The 24,855-nt window shown below is 36.2% G+C and overlaps 1 protein-coding gene across 1 annotated transcript in view; it reads left to right on the forward strand.

Annotated features, from left to right (window-relative positions):
- Positions 1-24,855, forward strand: part of LOC121298802 (glutamate receptor ionotropic, delta-2) — a 611,129-nt gene that overhangs the window by 472,152 nt on the left and 114,122 nt on the right. Inside the window, exons 10-11 of the mRNA XM_041226028.1 lie at positions 9,207-9,404; positions 9,751-10,063. Of these exons, the coding sequence (XP_041081962.1) occupies positions 9,207-9,404; positions 9,751-10,063 (511 nt within the window). The remainder of the gene's footprint in view (positions 1-9,206; positions 9,405-9,750; positions 10,064-24,855) is intronic.

Consider the following 24,855-nt stretch of genomic DNA (forward strand, 5'->3'; position numbering starts at 1 on the left):
TATTGATCCCAAAATCTCATCAAGCAGCTTCTTGAAGGATCCCAGGGTGTCAGCTTCAACAACATTACTGGGGAGTTGATTCCAGACCCTCACAATTCTCTGTGTAAAAAAGTGCCTCCTATTTTTTGTTCTGAATGCCCCTTTGTCTAACCTCCAATTGTGACCCCTGGTCCTTGTTTCTTTTTTCAGGCTGAAAAAGTCCCTTGGGTCGACACTGTCAATACCTTTTAGAATTTAGAATGCTTGAATTAGGTCACCACGTAGTCTTCTTTGTTCAAGACTGAACAGATTCAATTCTTTTAGCCTGTCTGCATATGACATGCCTTTTAAGCCCGGAATAATTCTGGTCGCTCTTCTTTGCACTCTTTCCAGAGCAGCAATATCTTTTTCTGCACACAATATTCAAGATGAGGTCTTACAAGTGCATTGTACAGTTTTAACATTACTTCCCTTGATTTAAATTCAACACTTTTCACAATGTATCCGAGCATCTTGTTAGCCTTTTTTATAGCTTCCCCACATTGTCTAGATGAAGACATTTCTGAGTCAACAAAAACTCCTAGGTCTTTTTCATAGATTCCTTCTCCAATTTCAGTATCTCCCATATGATATTTATAATGTACATTTTTATTTCCTGTGTGCAGTACCTTACACTTTTCTCTATTAAATGTCATTTGCCATGTGTCTGCCCAGTTCTGAATCTTGTCTAGATCATTTTGAATGACCTTTGCTGCTGCAACAGTGTTTGCCACTCCTCCTACTTTTGTGTCGTCTGCAAATTTAACAAAGTTTGCTTACTATACCAGAATCTAAATCATTAATGTAGATTAGGAATAGCAGAGGACCTAATACTGATCCCTGTGGTACACCGCTGGTTACCACACTCCATTCTGAGGTTTTTCCTCTAATCAGTACTTTCTGTTTTCTACATGTTAACCACTCCCTAATCCATGTACATGTGTTTCCTTGAATCCCAACTGCGTTCAGTTTGAGAATTAATCTTTTGTGCGGGACTTTGTCAAAAGCTTTCTGGAAATCTAAATAAACCATGTCATATGCTTTGCTGTTATCCATTATCGATGTTGCATCCTCAAAAAAATCAAGCAAGTTAGTTAGACACGATCTCCCTTTCCTAAAACCATGTTGACTATCTCCCAGGACCCTGTTACCATATAGGTAATTTTCCATTTTGGATCTTATTATAGTTTCCATAAGTTTGCATATAATAGAAGTCAGGCTTACTGGTCTGTAGTTACCTGGTTCAGTTTTGTTTCCCTTTTTGTGGATCGGTATTACGTTTGCAATTTTCCAGTCTGTCAGTACCACCCCTGTGTCAAGAGACTGCTGCATGATCTTGGTTAGCGGTTTGTAAATTACTTCTTTCATTTCTTTTGAGTACTACTGGGAGGATCTCATCCGGCCCAGGGGATTTGTTTATTTTAAGAGCTCCTTGTCCCTTTAACACTTCTGCCTCAGTTATGCTAAAGTTATTTAAAACTGGATAGGAACTGGATGACATGTGGGGCATGTTGTCGGTATCTTCCTTTGTAAAAACTTGCGAAAAGTAATCATTTAATATATTTGCTATTTTTTTTCTTCATCTACGATTTTGCCATTTGTATCTCTTAAACATTTAATCTCCTCTTTGAATGTTCGCTTGCTGTTGTAATATTGGAAAAACATTTTGGAATTGGTTTTAGCTCCCTTAGCAATGTTCATTTCTATTTCTCTCTTGGCCTTTCTAACTTCCTTTTTGACTTGTGTTTGCAGTTCTGTGTACTCTTTCTGCATACTTTCTTTTTGGTCCTTTTTTAATGCTCTGTAAATTGCCTTTTTTCGCTGAATATTTTTTTTTTAATTGATCTATTAAACCATTTTGGCAATTTAGTTTTACATTTAGATTAAAATCATAGTGCTATGTTTATACATAGTGCTATGTTTGTCATTTTAACAGCTGCAGCTATTTCTGTATGTATATGGGGTGTATGAACTAGAAAATTCACCATGGGGCGATGCATCTTAAAAAGGTTTATTAAAACATTTGTAAGGTGATTTTTAAACAACATGACATAATGTCTTTTTTTTATTTAAAAATCATGGGCATGATTTCTGGTTGTTTTCAACCCCTTAGCAATAATTGCTAGAGGTAACACTGAAATTACCGTATGACTTTTTGTTTTGTTTTGTTTTGTTTTTTTCTGGTGGGTGTAATATGTCTGAGGTCATTTGTGTTGGCCCCACCCAGTCTTCTAATGTTCTGAGGCTGAGAAACTATTTTAGTGTTCAAATTGCAGCCAAAAAGCAATGCAGTGCAGCAAATCTGCACACAATGATGGTAAACATTTTTGGTTAAACTAAACCCTAACCTATAAATATTCCCTTTAAAGAAAAACACAGCACCATTACCAATAACACACATCATCCATGAACAAGTCTGCTAAATTACGAACACTGCTGTTTTTAATAAACTCTAAAGCCCCTTCACACTGGCATGCTATTCCTGGGTTGGAATCTACTCGAATCAGGACCCGTGTCATTTTTTTCATAAAGCAGCGTTGACCCTGGTGAGAGACGCAAGTGCACAATATGCGTATCAATGTCCTGGAAGCAGCTTGTTACGGAAGCTTCTCTGGACTGAACCGTCAGCCCAGATGCTGATTAGATTAGATGTTTCTTCATCCCAGCTGCAGTCTGGCTCATGCTGTGTCTCAATCAACAAACATATGGCTAAACAGAATAAACAGAAATGTTCCTTGCGGAAGTGAAACCTTCACGCAGGCGTGGCTGTTTGTTATTGCGTCGTCTTACGAACGGCCGTCATGAATTTTGTCTCAGCCCGGATCAAAGAGAGTCAACTCATATCCTGAGGTGGGTCCCTGGGACTTGGGTTAACCTGGGTATGACCTAGGGATGTGGTTTCACACTGTGCAGGATTGTGACCCCGGGTAGGAGTGCCAGTGTGAAAGAGGCTTAAGTAGATAGAGCAAATGTTCTGCAGACATTATTTTTTTTAGAGAAGTACCTGCATATTCACTGAGGGAGAATCTTGGTGAGCTGTAGATGAGGGGACACCAGACAAATCGGAGATCTTTGCTTCCACTGTCAGCTCAACATGAATAGGTTATTGATCAACAGCAGGTGGAGAGGATTAAAAAGCACTAGTTTAATGTTTATCCAGAGTAAAGTCAATAAGGTACTTGCAGAGTTCTCCTAGCCAATGACAAATTAATATGGCATGTTCCAAGAAACAGTTCAGTTATCAATAAAGATTTATTGAAAAATGTAAAAATAAATGTGAAGGCTATTTATGACTTCTAAGCCTTCAGGACAGATTAACAAACGCCTGATCAATTACATTAAATTAGAAAAGTACCAGACACCCTGATATTTAAAAAGAAACATATGTGTTTCTAGATTCCTGTACATGACTACAATAAATTATATATATGTGTGTGTGTGTGTGTGTGTGTGTGTGTGTGTGTGTGTGTTGATTCATGTACTGCTAATGTAAACTGGATGAATACGAAATGTTGTTGCTATCTGGGTCACCTAGACAAGCATGCTAAATAGAGGTAAAAAGAGATACAATTAACGTTATGTTCAGAAATGCAAAGGGCAATTGAAATGCATAACTCCGGACAAATGCAAATTTGAGGACTAAGTCATACTGAAATGCATTACTGGCCTGAATATAATATATACTGGATGCTTGTCGTAATTCTAGGAATGAGGTTCAGTGCACTACACTAACCTTATTAGCTAACCAATATTATAAAGACCAAGCCCACCCTTCATTCTGAAAGTCTTTCTCCCGCTCCTCCCCACCTCCTTTGGAACTGTTTCTTCCTTCTGGGCTGTCAATGGTCATCCATCAGCTGGCCTTGGTTGACCTCTGACCGATTTTGGAGGTCTCACCTGCTGGTCCAGAAGGCAAGATCCTGGACCAAACAATCTTCTCATCCCACACTGTGCCTTGATCTTTGACTATACATATAATGCAAATATAGATTTCTTCTTTGTATTATTTGAATTTAAAGTAGTGGAGATTCTGTAACCTTATAAAAACAGCCAAATGCCCTTCTCTTACCATATCATCTCTACTGCAGTGGTCATTGATAGAATGTGATATTTTTACATAGCAATGGCATTACAACCAAATCAGTATTTCTTCAAATTGTGTTATAATGGTTCTGCTTGAGTATATTCAGGGTTATTCAGAATATTGATGTTTTAATGCCCTCATTGGTGTAATTGGATAGTGTCATGGCCCAAGCTGCTACAGGCAGGAAGAGAGACTCGGAGACAAGAAAAGCTGCAGTTTATGCACACATTTATTAAACAAACAAATACAGGAACAAATAAACTGGCACAAGGGCCAAAAAAAGTTTCAAACAAAAGATTAAACCATTGTAGGCTGGGCACTATCCTTCACTACAAAGTAAAAACAAAAGAGTGACACCCACCTAAAGACTGCCACACACCAGATGCAATGCAATTTTTCATTGCGCGGCAAGACACCTTCGCAGCGACATGACCATACACACTAGAAGTGACACCGATGTGATGTGGCAGATTAGAAAACTGCCAGATCAATAAAACTATATAAAATTGCTACTGTCAAAACTATGATCAAGAATGGTACATATTCATTAACATAATGTAGAAATTATGTGTGCATTCTATGGTATTTCAACATGTATGTCAATAAATCCTACATACCTGTACCAGGCATATCCAGTGCCTTCGAAATGGACACCCATATATTACCTTTCAAATCTGTATCTTTTTTTTTTCTTTAAATTTGGAATCGCCAATAATTTTTTTTATTTTATACCCAAAAAAATTTGAAAGCCCAATTGTTTTTATTTTAACCCGGCTCACCTCTGCCACCCCTACTCTGCAGGCCCACCATGCAGCAACCTCAGAGCTACAGTGTCGGAGAACCACACAGCTCTGGGAAACTTACAGACAGGCCTGCAGGTGCCCGGCCAGTCTACAAGGGTCAATGGGTCGACCTAAGCCTTCCCCAGTCGGGCAGCACTCAGCCAATTGTGTGCCGCCCCCTGGAAACTCCCGTCCACGGTCGGCAGTGGAATAGCCTGGAGTTGAACCAGTGATCACCAGGCTTTCAAGCACATTCTGCACTCCTGCAAGTATTATTTTTCCTCTGTCATTTTGGATACAGCTTCACCCTGCTGGACCACGTGCACTGAAGCTGTTCTCTGATTGGTCAATTTCTTAGTTGTCGCATGACAAATCACAAAAAATAAGATTCAATTATATTTATTTTGTTTCTTTCCATTGTCGCCCTGGTGTCACTCCCATGTCGCATGTCGTGTCATCTATGGTGTGAAAGATACTTATCAAAAGTATAGGTTCTATTCATTTTGTCGCATCGCTACGCAATTTTACTTGTTGCATTGCATCTGGTGTGTAACAGTGTCACAAAGACAGCTGTAGTGGGTGTCAGACCAGAACCAAGAACCAACAAATAAACAACAGAGAGGTGAAGTTTGGTGAAGCTGAGCAATTGGCTTCACACAGCGTTTAATAATGACAGACAGAAAATAAAAGTTTGTAAAGACAAAACACACAGGACACGGCACTATCGCCAAAATAAGAGACAAACAAAACGGACTACACAGACAAAACACGGTGAGCTTGTATTTTAACTATTCTTACCTCCGTCTCCATTCCCGTTCTCCACTCACCAAACACACAACCCCGAGTGAGTGAAAACAAGCAGCTTTTATGCAGCTGTACAGAGACTCGATTGCTAACAATCATTCAATTGGAGTCTTGGTACAACTGCGCATGAATTAATAAAGTGCAATTCCCTGTGCTCGCATATTATTACATTTTACCTGCATGTGAAGTGCTGTGCAATCCTCATGCCTAAATACAAATCTATATTTTAAACAACTCATGTTCCACAGACCCATTTATATCCTGTGTACCAATAACTATACACCAACATTAACACAGAACACACAACACTCAACATACAACACAAAATACACACAGGGGCAGGGCAACATTGCCACAAACAACCTTAACTCCCATCTCCAAGCAAAGGATTTCTGCTCCCCTTTATACAGATGGCCACACCCCGATCAGCACTCAGGTACCTAATTGGGGAATGGCCACATCTGTGATTGTTGGCAGGGACAGAATTAACCCCATCCCTGCCAACCTTGCATTCCTACATGCACTACTTACACAAGCAGGGCTTTTGCCTTGCCACAATTGGTAATTTAAAACTTTTTTGCAAAGAAGGGTAAAGACTTTTCTTCCATGTTGACTTAACTTGAAGATTTTCTATGACACTATTGGGTCAGTAAAACGGTAGTGCTAATGTTTAACAACAAATATTATGTGTGTTATATGTGATTTTTGGTCACTGAAGTTTGCAAATGCACAATATGAGTGTGCTTAAAGCTTTAAGTCTGTTTTATAAATTGACACTATTGTGGAACTCATTTATGAGTTTTTAAGCATGTTCTCAGTTGTACAACCCACATACACACAATGACATTGTTGGGTCTAAAGGTGCAGGGATAAACACTGGGTTCAGGAATTATCAATTTAAAATCTTCCAACAAATATGGCATGTGGGTGCCATGTTTAATTTAACACTAGAACCGCTGTGCACATCAATTTGACATTTGCATTTTTAAACAGCTTCGATATGAAAATGTAAGACAAACTATCGGATACAGCTGAAAAGTTTCATTCATGAACATCATATCTAACATTTACATAGCAGGACACCACATTTAAATGGAAATATAAAAGGCTATAGATGCATATAGCAGAATTCTGTAAGAATGCCATCTGACACATCCTCCTCATTGAACTTGCAAGTTGCTCCTGGATAATATGTAGTTTCAGCTACATAATAAATAAATAAATAAATAAATAAATAATTAATTAATAATAATAATAATAATAATAATAATAATAATAATAATAATAATAATAATAATAATAATAATAACGTTACCATTTCTATTGCGTGACTCTGCAGCACAGTGCCTCTGTGGGGAAACAGCAGCACATTGTTGTGGGCAAATCCTTGTTGCCCTCGTTGCCAGAGCAAAAGCTTCCAATTTCTATCAAACATTACATTGTCTATATATAAAAAAAATATCCCAGATTTGTTTACATCCAGAAGCTGTGATGTAAACATAGACGCAGTTTCATTGAATTACCACCCCTCCATTCCATTGAAATACATACTTCTGTGTGGGCTAGGAAGGAAGTGGAGGTGGGGCTTGTATACTAAAATAATATTATTTTAGGCTATAAAAAAAATGTGTCTGATGGTTCTTGATAGGAGGTGCTTATAAAATTGTTATTTTTTATAAATCTGCCACTCAAACGCCATTAGGATATCTCATACATATATTTAGGAAAAGTCAAAAACAGACTTGCACATGGGAATCACAAATGCTGAGTTATTTACATATTTGTACCTCAAAATGTCAAGTTGACGAGCATGGTGGTTCTAGTGTTAATCAGGTGGAAAGGTGACAGAGCTGTTCAAATCAAGAAAGAATGGTTATAATACATAATGTTTACATAGCACTGTGGCAAAGTGGGTTGCAGTGCTCCAAACAACAACAAACAACACAGTTCTGTTGAAGTGATGGTTTTTAATTGTAATCCAAGGGTCGAAACTGACCAACAGAAAGTATAAGATGAGTTAGTGCACCAAAGCTCCGCCCCCTTTCTAGATGACCGACTTCCTTTTAACCCTAGGAATGAAGTGTCAGGCCAAACAGTCCAGGGTACTCTGTTCCCATTGCTTAGCACCCTTACAGGTTGGGGGGGGGGCGATCTTTACCACCAAAGATCAATCTATTTCCGTCACAAGCACATAAAAAGACATTAACCTTAATGTACTGTGGGGTATGAAAACAGCAGGTATTAAAAATCTAATTCGTTCACAATATATTAGAAATCCAATTACCAGAAGCTAGCCCAACAGCACAGTGACCCCACAGTAACAGGGCATTGATTTAGTTACAAGTTTAATTTTGTATCCAACCATGTCAGAATGTCATAAGGTATGACTAACAATAAAGTTCACCACACTGTGAAATGGTCAATTTGAGTTAAAGAACAAAATTAGGTTTTGCAAAGGCTCTATTTTACACCTGAAAATATTGGTTTACACCCATCACAGTGCTTGTAAATGTGTATGAATCTCATCTAATCAGACTTTTTTGTTGTTTAACACAGAAACTGAACCATTTTGGCCTGCAAACAAACAAATATATGAATTTGAATATTCAATAACATTTACAGCATAGCCTCAGCTGTGACTGTTTGATCATACAGAAGCCATATGTGTATCACCTAGAATTTTAAGATTGAATTAACACAATTTAGATATTTTATTTAACATCATGTAATCAAAGAAACTACAAAATTATATTGCAAGTCTACCAGAAGCTCTAATAGTAGTACAGTATCATGTTAGATTTCATTAAGTATATGGAAAACTACAAAGCAGTATGTAATTCAGTTAGCATAACATTATTCAGTAGGTTTCATTCGACTTGATGAGTTAATTCTGCAGATGATGCAAAACTTTTGGCCATAGCTAGGTGCCTTTTGAAATGACAGATTTAAATTCCCAGTTAACTGCTACAGGTTTTTCTGCCAAAAGGATATGTGCAATGAAATCTCTTTGAGAGAAGATGGGAGAACTTAACAGCAGAAATGTTCACTATGAAAAAATAGGACTGGTACACTGTTGTCTTCTTTGTCATCCGATAAAAATGTTGGTTTACCTTGTTTTTTTAAAATAATTAACACACTTGCCTGTATTGTGCAGGTGGGTCATTGTATTTTAATTCAGATGATGTTATACTAATAGGTAACAATATAGCAAAGCAAAACGGCACAGCACAGTCTTTTAAAAGCAGCTTAAGGTATTTAAAATAAATATGAATTAAAATCAAGCACCACAAACCAGTCAATAATATTCCTTGTGTTATTACATTTTTCACTGTTAATCAAACCTTTATTTTCTCATGTGACAAAATACAGTTGTGCATCACAGGGAAAAGTACGATTTTGACTTGTTAAAAGTCATTGTAAACAGCCTGTGTTTGCCCCTTAAACCATTTTGGGTATAAATGAATAGATATGCAATTCCTTGTTTCTCTTTTGCATGATTGTTTTTTGTGTTGTTGCAGGAGGAGCCTTTTGTGATGGTGTCTGAAAATGTCCTTGGGAAACCAAAAACATACAGAGGCTTCTCTATTGATGTCCTGGATGCTTTATCAAGTTACCTGGGGTTTAAATATGAAATCTATGTGGCCTCGGATCACAAATATGGAAGTCCGCAGGCAGATGGGGCCTGGAATGGCCTGATAGGAGAGTTGGTTTTCAAGGTGAGCTAAACAAGGAATGATTTTGATATTCTATGTTTTGTTAATGTGGTTGTAGGGCTCCATGTATTGCCATGCAATCTTTTTTAATTGAAATTAAACCACACAGCTATTTCAGGCTTCATTGTATTTTCATGACTTCCAATAATTTCTGAAAGAAGAAAAATAGTTAAGATTATAACTAAAAATAATAATATGTATATATACAAGTTGTTTCTTTCTATTAAAAAGTTTGAATTACATTTTTGGAAAACAGAAACAGATTAGGGACAATTTCCTGTATTCAAATGTGTGTGTCCCTCTATCTCATACTGAATACCCTGTTTGTTTCTTTTATTGTAACCTGTAGAGAGCTGATGTGGGGATTTCAGCCTTAACCATTACCCCAGACCGGGAAAATGTGGTTGACTTTACAACCCGCTACATGGATTATTCAGTGGGGGTGCTATTGAAGAAAGCTGAAAAGACAGTAGACATGTTTGCCTGCTTGGCTCCCTTTGATCTCTCTCTGTGGGCATGTATAGCTGGCACGGTCCTGCTGGTAGGAATATTGGTCTACCTTCTGAACTGGTTCAACCCTCCTCGACTGCAGATGGGCTCAATGACGTCCACCACTCTCTATAACTCCATGTGGTTCGTCTATGGCTCTTTTGTTCAACAAGGTAAGTTGACATACTTATGACATACTGGTATAGAATGCAAGACCTTTTTAACTCTTACTGATCTTAAAGTACATGGTGATAACAAAAGAATTCCAGTAAATATTATCTAATGTATATATATATTGAAGTCATTTCATTGATATCAGATTTTCCAATTTGAAAAATGTACACATCATGGTAAAGGTAACTTAGATATTTTATTTTATTTTAACTAGTTGAAAGTGAATTACAAATATAGTCAACCTTGGTTAACTCAACACTGCACGGGGATACCATTTAATGTCATGTTAACCACAGGTGCACATCAGCCATGGCATTAGCATGCATATAAGTAACAGAACTCACACGTTTACAGTATTATCGTATTTACAAATTTATCTTTAGTTAGATGCCCGTATGAAAACAGTTGAAAGAACTGTAGTGAATGAATCAATTACAGTATAGTACAAACTCGGTGTAATGTCCTTACTCTTCAGTAAACATGTAATGAAGATTCAGATGCAGATGAGTCTTAGTTCACATGAACTTTATTCCATGGTTTATTAGTTCACGTTAATGATGTTTATTACTATTCTCTTGCACTAATCTACCACTCTGCTGCTGCTATTCTCACCATGTCTATCCACACACTGTTATTGATTTTACTTCCTTTGTGCTACTTGTTACATTGTATTATTTAAAGGGACAGCAGTACATTTTGGGACACTACACTCATTACAACTCATATAGTTCAATTGAAATAAGAATTACAGCATTATTACAGCATTCTTTTTACAAACACAACCCAACTACAAACTGTTGACTAGGCTTTTACTGTCTAATTTGATGACTTAAATAGCAAAAATTAACAAATGTACATTATACAGAATGAACTTGGTGAACTAAAACAATAATAAACAACTTACAGTTTCACACAGAAATCAAACATGGTCGATTGTTTCGCATACAAAAACATACACTTTGAAAGTTCTGCTGACAAGCTTTCCCGAATAACCTGAGCGTTAAAGCCAATTGAATGAGAACCTTTTTTTTTTGCTTCTGACTCATTGTGCAGAGTGCACTGCTATTGTAACCAGTTGCACTTTGTAGGTGCGAAGGAATGAATGATCCATTTCTGGTCAGAGTTCAGTCATGTGAAACGAGTGTTGAGTTATCCACAAGTCTTTTTAATGGTTTTTTATCCATTTGGTACCAGTAATAAGTGTCGAGTTACGAGTAATGTGTGTTGTCGAATTAAAAAAATAAGAGGCAGGATGTTGTGACAGAAATACAACGAACCTTGGTTATAAATGTCCCTCCTGACCTATGAGGGTACTAAGCAAGGACAGAGTTTTTTTGACGGGCTGGCTTCACAGTTCTTTCCCCGGGTCGGGAAGTCGGTCAGTCTGGAAAAAGGCGACACTCCGTTGCAAAAACATATTGACCTGGAAGGGAAACAAGGTAGCAGCCGTAGATTGTAAAGGCAGCTGCACTCATTTACCAAGGGGTCATGCGTGACAGCATATAAGAAGGATGAAGAATCATTATCAGTTCCTTTGCATTGGTTTGTAGTGAGTAAGAACCAGAAAGACAGTGAAAGTGTATTGTTACAGAATATTTGTGAGGGTTTTGTTTGTTTGTGTATGTTAGTAATTGTCTGTGTTTGTAAATCACTAGACGGCTAACACATTCTGGAGCTGTGGCCAGAGACCAGCACAAATCTGGGACAGAACTTCACTTGTACCACTGTAAACTGTATTGTACCACAATCACTAATTCACACACTAAACAAACTTGTGTATGTGTTTAATGTGGGGATACAATAATGGTACTATTATTTTGGGACCAGCCCAGGGATTATAAATGTAAGTAGTACACGCCTCTGTATTACTTACCAGCATTATTATTTATTGTTTGTTTCGCTGTGAGGCACTGGACTTAAGGTATAAAAATAAACAAACCTTTCTCACCTGGATTGCAATAGTTTGTCAGTTCTTTGATCACCTGCACCTGCACACTATTAATCACTTTGTCACAGATGCATATATTTTATATGGAGAAGATTTGGGACCAAGACTATCTTTCAAATTAAGTGAAGTGTCGAGTTAGCCACCAGTCGAGTTATCCGAGGTTGACTGTGTTTAAATGCTGTTCTTCCAGTCAACTTCCTAATGTCGCAAGAAGGAATTAATTCATCATTGTAAACATGCAAGTAATAGGAAAGCAATTATTGGTACGGGAAATTTTGGGAGTCACAAGTTCTTTTTAAAGAAAATAAATTGCAAACATTTAGTTTAGTTTTTTTTTTTCTGGAAAAATACATATTTAAAAAAAAAAAAACGTGCTCAGGAACAGTCATTCTGTAAAAAAAGCATATGTTCAGAATTGTTTCTCCTGAAAGGACTCAAACTCCCAGAAGCAAGTTTGAAGTTCATATTGAAGTTTGTGTTCTGCATATAATATTAACTAACATTGGCATTTCTTAAATTATGTTTCCAAAATACTGAAGGAAACAACTGATCTGTATATGTATTATATTCAATTAGGTCTGAAAGTAGTACAGTGGGCCTGGCTCGAATCTGGCTCAGGTAAAAAGTTAATTTAATTTAGTCATAAACTAGACCTGCTAGTCTGGATTACAAAACACTATAGAATCTGACACAATTGCTTGTCAACCATTAAGTCAGTTGAAGAAATAGTTTAAACATAAATGGAAGCTACTGTAGTCTTCATCTGCTTCTTTAAAATCGCTTGCTGATTTAAATCATAGTTCATTCATTTTGTGTGTCTGCATTGAATCATTGATAATGAGTAATTATGGTAATTTATAAAGGATTCAGTCTGATGTGCTGCTCATTGTTTTTGGGGGCTGCATGAGGAAATTGCAGTCCCATATTCTTTATAGCTGACAGATTGAGTGAAGCAGAAAGCTAGTATTGACTGGAGACATTACAGGTGTTGATTACTGTATGATAGAACATTAGCATGTTGGATTTGTGTGCATGTAGGTTTTGAGATTAAAGGCAGGTAGTACATGAGATTAAATGCAGTGGATTTAAGGTTTCTTAAAACAAGTGGTGCTGCTGCTTGCACTGGTATCCTACAAGTCAGGTGTTTTACCATTGTTGAGTTTTTTTTTTTAATTTCGAGGTGTGATGATGGTGTGGGTGGTGCAAATATGAAACCCAGAAACCTCTGACATACTGCATTGTCAGCTTTTCAATATAATCTGGTTTCACCTTGAACATAATCTGACAAACTACTATGTATCATGACTTTGAAAATAACCTCCAGTGGGTTTTCACTTAAAATCATCGTGAACTCCTCTTGGGCATTTAACAAAGAATATTCAAGAGACCTGTTAGTTCTACAGCTGGACTTGTTGTTAATTTGAACAAAAAACTAATATTAAATTAAATTTTGAATAGTGTAAATACAAAAACTGCTTGAGGGAGGCTATTATCAAATATAAGTGTTTTTACCTGTGAAAATGCTTTTTGAAAGTGTATGTATGCCAATATCTTGTGATGTATAGAAATGATGCAGTGCCTTAATGTTGTACAATAGTCCATCAATGGTTAGTATATTTATATTGTTTAAGGTTCAACAGCCGATCAGCACATTTAAATGATCACATCTATGCAGTTAGGATTCTAAAGTGAGAAATTCTCATTTGCATTTATCAAGCATCCAGGTCAGTATTTTGATGTTTGATATATAGCAGAACACAGCAGTACTAAAAACAAAAGTCTTTGCAAATAGGGTTATTACATTTCAAAATGTCTGAATAATTGTGGCTAACAGGTTGGAAAAAAAAAAGATCAGATAAAATGTTCATAAAAAAAATTGAAATATATTGATTATGGTGACCGTTGATCTTCATTTTCCCATAGTAGAATATTTGAGCAAAAATATTTGTCATGTGTCACGTTCATGCACTTGTTTTATTTTCTAATAGACTCAGGGGAGGCAATCAGGAGGATGAATAAATAAATAGTTTAAATTCCTATAAGTGGATAGTTCGTGTACTAGCTTACAGATTTTGACATACCCAGTCAATCAAGAATAATCACACAGACTCATGTTATTCAAAGTTTAACAAATCGGAGTATATGTGTTTTATATATACAGTGGCTTGCAAAAGTATTCAGACCCCTGACCAATTTTCTCATATTACCGAATTACAAATGATACAATAAAATTTTGTTCTGTTTGATATTTAATTTTTAAACACTGAAACTAAGAATCAATTATTGTCAGGTGACATTGGTTTTATGTTGGGAAATATTTTTACAATAATTGATTCTGAGTTTAAGTGTTTTAAAATAAAATATAGAACAGAACGAAATTTCAATGTACTATTTGCAATTCAGTAATATGAGTGAATTGGTCAGGGGTCTGAATACTTTTGCAAGCCACTGTATATATATATATATATATATATATATATATATATATATATATATATATATATATATATATGTATGTATTTTACTCCTTTGGTTTGTTAATACTTGAAATGGATCGAGTGATCACAGATCGGCGCCAAATCCTAGCTCACAATCAGTCCGGGCAATCCGTTGTCTGTGCAAACTAACGTCATCAATACTATACAGCAATATAGTTACAATATGTACTAGCCATGAGCACCCAACGCTAGCCTAAATCAGACAATATAACAACCTTTCTAAAAATAAATCTAATAACTCTATCCTTATTGAATATGTTCGTGTATTTCAATTTGATCACACAGGGCTATTTTATTAGGTGTCCCTTCCATCCAAACTACCTTTGCTGGTCAGAATTCACTGTTTATCATGTGAATGGATTTCCAGGCCTCACCTTCATTTCCATCACTGGTGGAGAACCCTCAAAGAAACTTGGTTCTGTCAAAGTGCCGTATACTTCTGTAGCATAGGCTTTCCATTCAAAAGGAGTTAGCACGTTATACAAGAGAGAAATAATTTTAGGGTCACTTGTGACATGTGTACAGTATATGTGTCTCCACATGTAGGAACACCTCCTTAGAGAACAGTTCGTCTAAGATAACACTCTTGTGGTGAAACAGATTTTTCCTGATCTGGCTAAAGGAACAGGAACTTTGCTTAAAAGAACACCTTCTTGACACTGATTTAACAATTCGTTCATAACTGATACAGTACTGTTTTGCAACCTGATAATGCATTATTCAATCTTTCAAGAACCGCCGTCATATCACTGACTCTTTTTCTATTCTGATTTCCACAAGTGCACCACATCGCTACAAAAATGACACGTAAACAAACGTTGAAACGTGCTGTAGTTTCTTTTGCTACTGTCAGAGTGGACATCTTTTATTGCTGTGAGCACACGTTTGGTCTCAGGGGAGATGTTTAAGGAGGACAGAGATGTTTTAAATTCTTGTAAGTGGATTGTTCGTGCACTAGGCTTACAATATGCCCAGACAACTTTTTAATAATCAAGAAATCTCACAGACTCATTTATTTTTAAGTTTTAACGAATCAGAGCAGTATTAATACTCCTTTGGTGTATTTAGTGCTTAATAATGGATCTAGTGGTTGCAAACCACTTTGGATCCCTGCAAACAGGTGAGAGCCTGGGAGGGTTCTAGTGCCTTTACAGGTTTAACAGCATTAATACTTCAATACAGCAATACAAGTATGGTTATCACATGCTTAGCCCTTAGCCTAGCCATGCAAAAAGCTAAAACACCCACTGCTAAATCCTAAAACATACAATATATCTGTCTCCAAAGCTAAAATATAATTCCTACACCTTATAGCAATGCATCAATATAAATGATATATACATTCAAAATAGTTCTTACCTTCCAATATATGGAAGTGTAGGTGTAGAATATAACGTAAAAACAAGAGCTGTCTTCAAAAGGCATAGACTTCTGAAAACAATCAAACAGTATTCAACTTTTCAGAGATCAGAGTAAGGATCATGTCAGCTTGTAGTACCAAGTTGAGTGATACTTGACCAGGGTTTTATAGAGCTTTTTCTCCATTTAATACGTCAGAAGACCCAATTAAATCTAACTATTTGGTTTGTTTTATAACCCTTATCTTTTAAGTGAATAATATATTTAAAAAGTATGTGTGACTCCTTTTCTAAAATTAATTGGACATGATCGCATGTTCCTCATGTTCCATCCCTCCTTTCTCTAAAAATGTGGTTCACAGTGTCCTTGCTACCCTATATAATACAGCTATATGTATATAGATGTAGAGAATACCTATAGAGAGATGCTTTTAATATATAACACCTACTGTGTTTAATTATTCCAATCTGGGTCTAAAATATATGTCCCTCTGTGACCAGGATGACTGTAGCGGTTACATCAGACCCAGAAAAACAACACACAGGACATAGACGTGCAGTTTTGATGAAGCTGAGTGCTTGCTTGTGCTCAGCGTTTAATAAATGAACAAACAGAAAATAAAGATGCTGAACAAAACAGAACACGGCACTTGAGCCAAAATAAACAGACAAACAAAACATACTAACACTAAACAGACAGAAAAACGAGTGGACGAATACTAAACAAGTACCGTGCTGGCACTTCCAGCACGCTGTAGCAATTGTTATTATTTTAACTAAACTCTCCTCTCTCTCACCCGTTCTCCACTCCTGAACACACAACCCTGAGTGAGTAAAAACATGCTGCTTTTATGCAGCTATACCGAGACTTGATTGCTAATCAATCATTCAATTAGAGTCTTGGTACAACTGCACGTGAATTAATGAAGGGCAATTCCCCATGCTCACATATTATTACATTTTACCTGCACATGAAGTGCTGTGCAATCCTCGTGCCTAAATACAAATTACACTTTATGCTCATAACCCATATTTATATCCTGTGCATTTTATACATAAACACCAAAATTAACACACTACATACAACATAAAACACTAATAAACACAAAGGGGCAGGACACTCTGCCACACCCTCTTAGCAGCATATTATGTTACCTTTTCAGTGTGTTGTAAATGGGCCAGTTTAATTTCAAATCAAATGTGTGTTAACAAAATACTGGGCAAATACTGTAAGGGTTTATCATAAGGCTTTGAATAAAACCACTAAGCATACAATGACAAGTCCAGATATTTTCATTTAAATTCAGGCTATAATGAACATGTTAAATATAATAGTCTCATATTAACCGTATCATGCTCGGACTAAGCCTGACCTCTCTCTATTTCTAAAAAAAATCCCCTGTGCAAGCAGGTTTCAGACATCCTGTTTACCTGCCAAGGCTATTTTTTTAAATTAATATGAAACTCTACTGTCAGTGCTTTTCCAAATTCACTGCAAGATGTCATTTTCTGGGCCGGATTCAAGAGATGTCTCAGACCGGTATCTCTGTAGATGAGCAAAAAGCTTATATCATAATGTTTTATAACTAAGCTCTCATTATTTTCTTATAATATAATGAGGTACATACTCCTGTTTTTTCTTAAAGCACCTTCCATTGAATATCATTCAAGGTTGATACACAACAAGTACAAATCCCGCTTTTAAGAGCCAACAACGAATCCTGCTTTGAAGTGCCAAAAACTAATCCTTCTCTAATGCTCTAGGTCTAATACCCTTCCAGTATTCTACTGTGTGCCTGAGACAGACTTTTAATTATTTCACTTGTAAACTCTACAGTTTCCCTGTAAACAAATACCTCAGTTTATTACTGCAGTAAAACGTACATAAATGCAACACTGTGGCTTTTTTGGTTTTAAGTAATTCTGTCCAATAATTGTTTTTTTCTTTTGTAACACAAAACACTCTGTATTTTTGGCTCACAAATCATCCCAATTAAATTCGCTACCTTCCTGATAAAAGCTTATACTTGTGACAACTTTTCTAATTTAAATGAAATGCTTGCTACACTGCCCAGTCTTTCTATTAATCTTCTATAAGATAAATGAAGAGAACGGACATATTTGTGTTAGTTAATTGTAGTTTCTAATTTAAATGAAATGCTTGCTTCAACTGCCAAGTTTTCTTTAATTTCTATAATATAATGAAGAGAACGGACATATTTTGTTAGTTAATTTTAGTTAAAAAAGGTTGCTCATTATAGAAAGACCTTGAATTTAAACTGCTAACAACCAGTGAGTCTCGCTTCGACTACCAAAAAGCACTTTCCATACCCAGCACCGCTTTGCTACAAACAGGTAAAGGTGAGGCCACCAATTTAATTACATTTCTTTAGTAGGTCCACTGTATACTACAGTTAATAAATCCAGTTTACAGTTTGTCTTAAATTCAAATTTAGCAGCTCCTCTGTTATAATAAAACATTTACACTTACAGTATATTCTGTTTGAATTATTGTAGAATTCCAACGTTTAGCTTAAAGACTACTTTCAAATCAAGTTTACTTATTTTCTAAATAAGAAACTTGACTATGAATACATTCTCAAGCAAAATAGATACTTGGTTACTTTCTTTACAGTTTTTACTTGTTACAATAAAACTCAAATGGATGCAATACTGTTATTTTTTTGTTTCAAATATAAACCTGTCGAAAGGGTTGCTTTTATCTTTTGCTATACTAAAAGGTCTGTGTTTAGTTCAGTTTAGTTTAATTTAAAGATAGGGAAAGCCCTATTTTTAAGTCTGACCAGCTTCAAATAGTTTATTTGCACTCTAATAACAAAGGCATACATACATGTTTTTTTTTTTCTAAAATTAACATTTGTTCAGTTTTCTTAATTAAAATGTTATCCTGCTCATAATTTGCTACAACAGTATTTCCACTGGTTGTATATTTTTTAAAACATAGTAGTTATTACAATATTTTGACATTTTCAGTTATTAATGAACTCTCTTATTTTTGACTGATATGGTCTTTCAACAATAATTTTGTTTGTTTGACAGTTTAACTTTAAATGATTTTATAACATGTATTTCTAATTCAGAAACCTCAGTATAGAAGTCTCTTTTAAAAATAGTAATTTTGTTTTACTCCATTTGTATAAACAGATGGCAGGAGGTTTTTATTTAGGCACCTACCTAGAATATTAAACTTGGGACTGCTATAATTTGATACAGATTAACATCCTCATGCATTTATTAAAGTTATTATATTAAGTTTCTTATATTAAAATCTCACAGTTTTCTATTTATTTAAATACTTTTGTTTTTTCTTACTATCGTAGGACCACAAATCTATTTTAATTCAGTTGTTTCTGGCATATTAACTGTGTTCCATAGAGTTTGCCATTCTGTCCTCGCTGGATTGGAATGTTTGAGGTTCTGAGTGTAATTTAAAAATATGCTTTTGCTTGATAAATGAGGTTTGGAACTTTCAGCAGGCCAGCCTGACCTTTTGATACAAGGAGTTGTCTTTTCAGACCTTACACATTCACTATTAATGTTGTTCTACTTTTAAACTAGAATAAACAAAAATATAAAATCCTACAATATTCTTATAGAATAATATAGAGTACATTATGAAAAAAATCTGAATAGTGTGTTTTAACAATTTGTTTATATTTCTGCCGACTTTACATTCTTTAAAATACATTACAGTTATTACCATATGTGTTGCAGTTTCACGAATGTTCAATTTGTATCTCAAAGATTAGCCCGCTTTCAGTAGCGGTGACAGTCTTGGGTCAGTTTCTGCTCTCAGTGAGTCTCTCAAAGCCACCACAGGTCTTTAAAAGCCTGATACCTGCAAAAACTTAAATCTTGTTAGCTGGGCTCCTATCTCTACATTCTCATTCTCATGAGACTTCAGATTAATTAAGCTGTTTCTATCTAAGAGCCATCCATCTCTGCTACATACACCTTTCACTCAAAAAAGGTGCTTGCACTTTGTACAAGGGAAGACGGGTCACTCATGACACTACAAAAAGTTCCACTCCTACAATTCTCTGTGTAAAAAAGTGCCTCTTATTTCCTGTTCTGAATGCCCCTTTCTCTAATCTCCATATTTGGCCCCTGGTCCTTCTTTCTATTTTTCAAAATAGTCCCTTTGGATCGACATTGTCGATGCCTTTTAGAATTTTGAAAGCTTGAATCAGGTCGCCGTGTCGTCTTTTTTGTTCAAGACTGAACAGATTCAGTTCTTTTAGCCTGTCTGCATATGACATGCCTTTTAAACCAGGGATAATTCTAGTCTTTCTAGAGCAGCAATATCCTTTTTGTTGGCTTTTTTGTAGCTTTCCCCCATTGATGAAGATGAAGATGAAGACGAAGACATTTCTGAGCCAACATAAACACCTAGATCTTTTTCATAGATTCCTTCTTCAATTTCAGTATCTCCCATATGGTATTTGTAATGGACATTTTTATTGCCTGCGTGCAGTACCTTACACTTTTCTATATTCAATGTCATTTGCCTTGTATCTGCCTAGATCATTTTGAATGACCTTTGCTGCTACAATGGTGTTTGGCATTCCTCCTGTCAGGATACAGGGGAAATTATGGCAGGTAAGACTGCATTTTTACAAGGAGCCAGAAATTCAAATGTGAAAATGTATTAAAACATATTGCTTCACAGCACGCAATGTGCGGAGAGGCATATATCCAGAAACGTCAGCCAGACCATCCCACTACCATAATCAGGCAAGTAGCACATTCTGAGGAAGATGCTAGCAGGCAGTTAAAAATCAGTTGGGAAAAAAAGCTGTCCATTATAATTTTGTTGAGATATTCAACAATAAATCTGAGCAATTTTTTTTGAGTACCTAAAAAAAGTTAGAGTAGAGCCCTGCCTACACCAGGTTTCAAGACTCAGATGATAAAGGCTGGTAAATTTTTAAAGTTTTATAACTACCTATGCTTAATCCCAGTGGGCAAAGATGGTTGCAGTGATGTTGTATTGACATCAGATTCTGACATTGGATATTGGTCAAAATAAGGTTGTATATGGAAGCTTTTCTGACATCTGAACCACAGCATTGTATCAACATTGCAATCTGAACATTATACCGACATCTGAAGTAGGCCTATGTGACGAAACAAAGACAAACTAAAACAATGAAAGAAAAACAAGCTGATAGATGAGGAAAGTATTTATGGGCTGATGTAGAAAACATTTTGTTTGAATCGAGTACTTTGAATAACTTAAATTCAAAGCAAAAATAATGACAATGAATGCAGGCCTTTCAAAATAAGCCGACGAACAGTGCAATCCACGGCCTAATACTATATTTACGCTGGGTACTTTATTGAAAATATTAATATTATTTTCGGATATTATCATTCAGTCCATTTGTTTGTCGTATTAATGTACTGTAGCGTGATATATAGTACATAATATCTATATTTTTTCACCAAAAAAAAAAAAGCTTCTGGATTATTACACTCCATTTTCATGTTATGGTGATGACCAAATGTATGTGCATACTGTTGTGTAAAAAATAAAGGTTAAAATGAATAGTTGCATTAAAAAAAATGTAGAACAGCAAAAAATAAAAATAGAAATGAATAAAATACCCTGAAAGCTTAACATGAAAAAAATAATTTAACTGAAGCAATACGCTCAATAATTAAAAAGGTTACCTTTTTTTGTGAACTCCAATAAGCTACTTTATCTTTCCTCAGTCAAATCGTAGAGTGCTTCAGTAAGCACAGTAGTTTATCATAATAAAAAACAGAAATAAATAATGTAGAACTGTGGAAGGGTGGTGGGTAATTTACTGACTCAGAAGACAGACAGGTGAACTTGACAACACCGCACAGGTGCCCAGTTTTATTTCAGGGGTGCTTTGGGTTTCTTTAGCCCGCAGAGGGCGCTGTTGGTCCGTGGTCTGCTTACCAACTATGGTAAACAGAACCACGGGAATACCAAGCAATGGTAAACAGTCCAGGCACACTCGCAGGTGCTACAAAACAATAATGCAAAAATCGAAGGCACAAAGAAACAGGGAAAATAAAACAGTAAAAAAACTACAAAGAAAAGGTGCTGCACTTGGCAGCGATATCCCGGTCACCGCTGCCCGTGCGACCCGGATCACCGACCTATGCTGCCGGCTAACTAGCCTGCTCGGCTACAATATTCTGGGGTCTGCCCAAGGGTTCCCCGCCCTCACTGTCTCTCGCTGAAACACTCCTGACTGGTTCTCGGTCCTGGACCAGCGCTTCTGCACTCTCGACGCGTCTAAAAGGGCAGACCTGAGGAAACAGCAGAGCATTATCTTATAGGGCTAACAATCTCCCTAAGACTCGCCTCCCAGAGTCATTCAGAGAGGGGGAAAGTCCAAACACCCACTTTCCCACTTCCCCGTGTCACTGCCATGACTCACAGGCGGTTGTTGGACGACTGCTGCCCTCTTCCTACAGCACTGTCAGCCAGCAGAGTCAGCACAGATCTCCCCCTGATACAAGAACATAAAAAAGCAAACAGATACAGTCAATGAAAGACAACACATTATTCAAATTCTTTTGTCATATTATACCATTAATTATCCTGGGGAGAACCCTGATACTGTAGCGTGTTTTACATCTCAGTACAAAGCAGTGGTACACTTGTAAAGTATGTGTATGGACGTTTCTGATTAACAGAACTAAATAAATGTATTTGTACAGCTGGAAATTGAATAGAATTGTACTGCACTGTATGCAACACTAAAATGTTTTGTTTACTGGTTATTAAATGATTTAGTTTATTTTGTTACTTTTGAATTGATTGCTTTTTAATTGAGCACTGTTTAATACTTTTTAAATTTGAATTAATACAATGGATTTGTAAAAAAAACAATGCAGCAGGACATATTGTCTAAGTATACTTTTGGTAAGAAATGTTCAGTATATTAAAGAATATATGTTCTTGAACTTGTTTGTGTACTTGATAACCTAAAATAATGTATAGGTGGAATGTATAACTTAATTTTTCTTCATGTTAATTACAACTTTTAAATTTTAGAAATTTTGATAAATGTTTAACTAAAAATGAAAAATAACGCTATAAAATTATTAAAGGAACAAATTGCTGCAAACAAGGATTATTTTGAAACTAAACCTATGTATTTTTCCTTATATATCAGTGTTTTGCAAACAATTTTTCCTCTGCTTTGTAATCTGTCATGCTTCTGCTGAAATAGCTCTATTACATCATACGTAATTTGAGAACGTGTTCTGTAACCTGAGAACGCCTTAATTTCTGTGCATGCTTATGACATGCTGAAGCTGATAGGTTTCAGCATGTCATAAACATGCAGGGAGAATAACACATTTTCTGGTTTATTTTTGGAGGACCCCTTGAAACCTCCTTAAGGCCGCCTAGGGGCCTGCGGACCCCCGGTTGAGAACCCTGACTTAAGATATACAGGGATAGGTTTAGTAAGATTAGCCAGTCGCAAACGTACCACAATTTCCATTTTCCTTGTGACTCTTAATAAAGTAAATATTTTGTCATATGTACTAAGAAAAAATATGTTAATGAAGAGAGCTGCAATATACTAATTTAAATATTTGTTGCGTCTTATTAGAGAGATCTCTAGCAATATAGATTGTTCAAATAAATAGCAGGAGCTGAGTTTGCTTTGCTGCAGCAGAGGGTGCCCGAAGGATAACCTATACATGCCAGGATGCAAGAATCAAAATAAAATAATCAAAATGTCTTCATTTTACCTATGTTTGTCCGACATTAAGAGGTGTTGGGTTTAATAAAATAAATTAAAATTGGACACACATACATTTATAGTGCTCAATGTATTTTGCATGTATAAATCATTGCACTGAAACAACTGCAGTGTTAGTAAATAAATCATACTGCTGCATTGTACACATTGGTGAATAAAATACACAATGCGAATAAAATAGTATTTTAAATTGAAACCATGATTTTATAATTTATTTTTATTTATTAAGCTTCCAAGCCAAAGGATGGGAAGCCTATTGTTATTGTTAAAGTTGTTGTTTTTTTTTTTGTTTGTTTTTCCCAAAACTGCTGCTGCTTCAAAGTTGTGTGACTGATCAGGTTCTGACTTGGCAGGTAACAAGCTGGATACATTGGCTGTCAGATGCTAAAAAAAACATCCTTGCAATTGGCGCCGTGATGCAATTTTTTGTTAAAACTTTTCAAAATCTTTTTGGGAACCGATGAAGTAATTGATCTGAAACTTGGCATATATCATGAGCATCCAAACCCACAACAAGTTTGCGAAGAAGAAGTTGCTGTGACAAATTTTAATATCAAAATGGCTGCCACAAATCTTATCGAAATGCGCCCCTAACAACAAACTGCTGCTGGTTGAAAACCGTTTGTCCAGCAAACTCCAAACTTGGTAGTTATCGTCCCAGTAACAAAGGAGATGCAAACAAGATGGCCGCCACTTATACATTTACATTTGAAATGTAAACCTGAGGAGAATATGGAGTGTACAACAAAGAACAGAACACATGGTGAACCTGAGGAGAATATGAGTGTACAACACAGAACAGAACCGAATACGTGGTAAACCCGAGGAGAATATGGAGTGTACAACACAGAACAGAATACATGTTGAACCTGAGGAGAATATGAGTGTACAACACAGAACAGAACAGAACACATGGTGAACCACAGTGAAAACCCCCAAAACAACCATCAACTGCTGCTGAGTTCTTAGTGAAGCAGTGGTGATGACAGGAGGAGGAGAGGGGTGGCAGATGCCACCCCTGAAATTTGTCCGCTCCCCTCCTGCCTCCCCTAGATACACTGGGTGCGTTGTAAGTAGGGGTGTGCCGATTCATCGATTCACACAGTGAACCGTGATATTTTTCTTGACTATGCAATTATCGATTCAGAGACCCCTGTATCTATACACTTTTATGTAGTGCATAAACAACTGAAATACACCGAAAAGTATTTA

The sequence above is a fragment of the Polyodon spathula genome, chromosome 2 (assembly GCF_017654505.1).
Source record: "Polyodon spathula isolate WHYD16114869_AA chromosome 2, ASM1765450v1, whole genome shotgun sequence".
Classification (NCBI taxonomy): Eukaryota; Metazoa; Chordata; class Actinopteri; order Acipenseriformes; family Polyodontidae; genus Polyodon; species Polyodon spathula.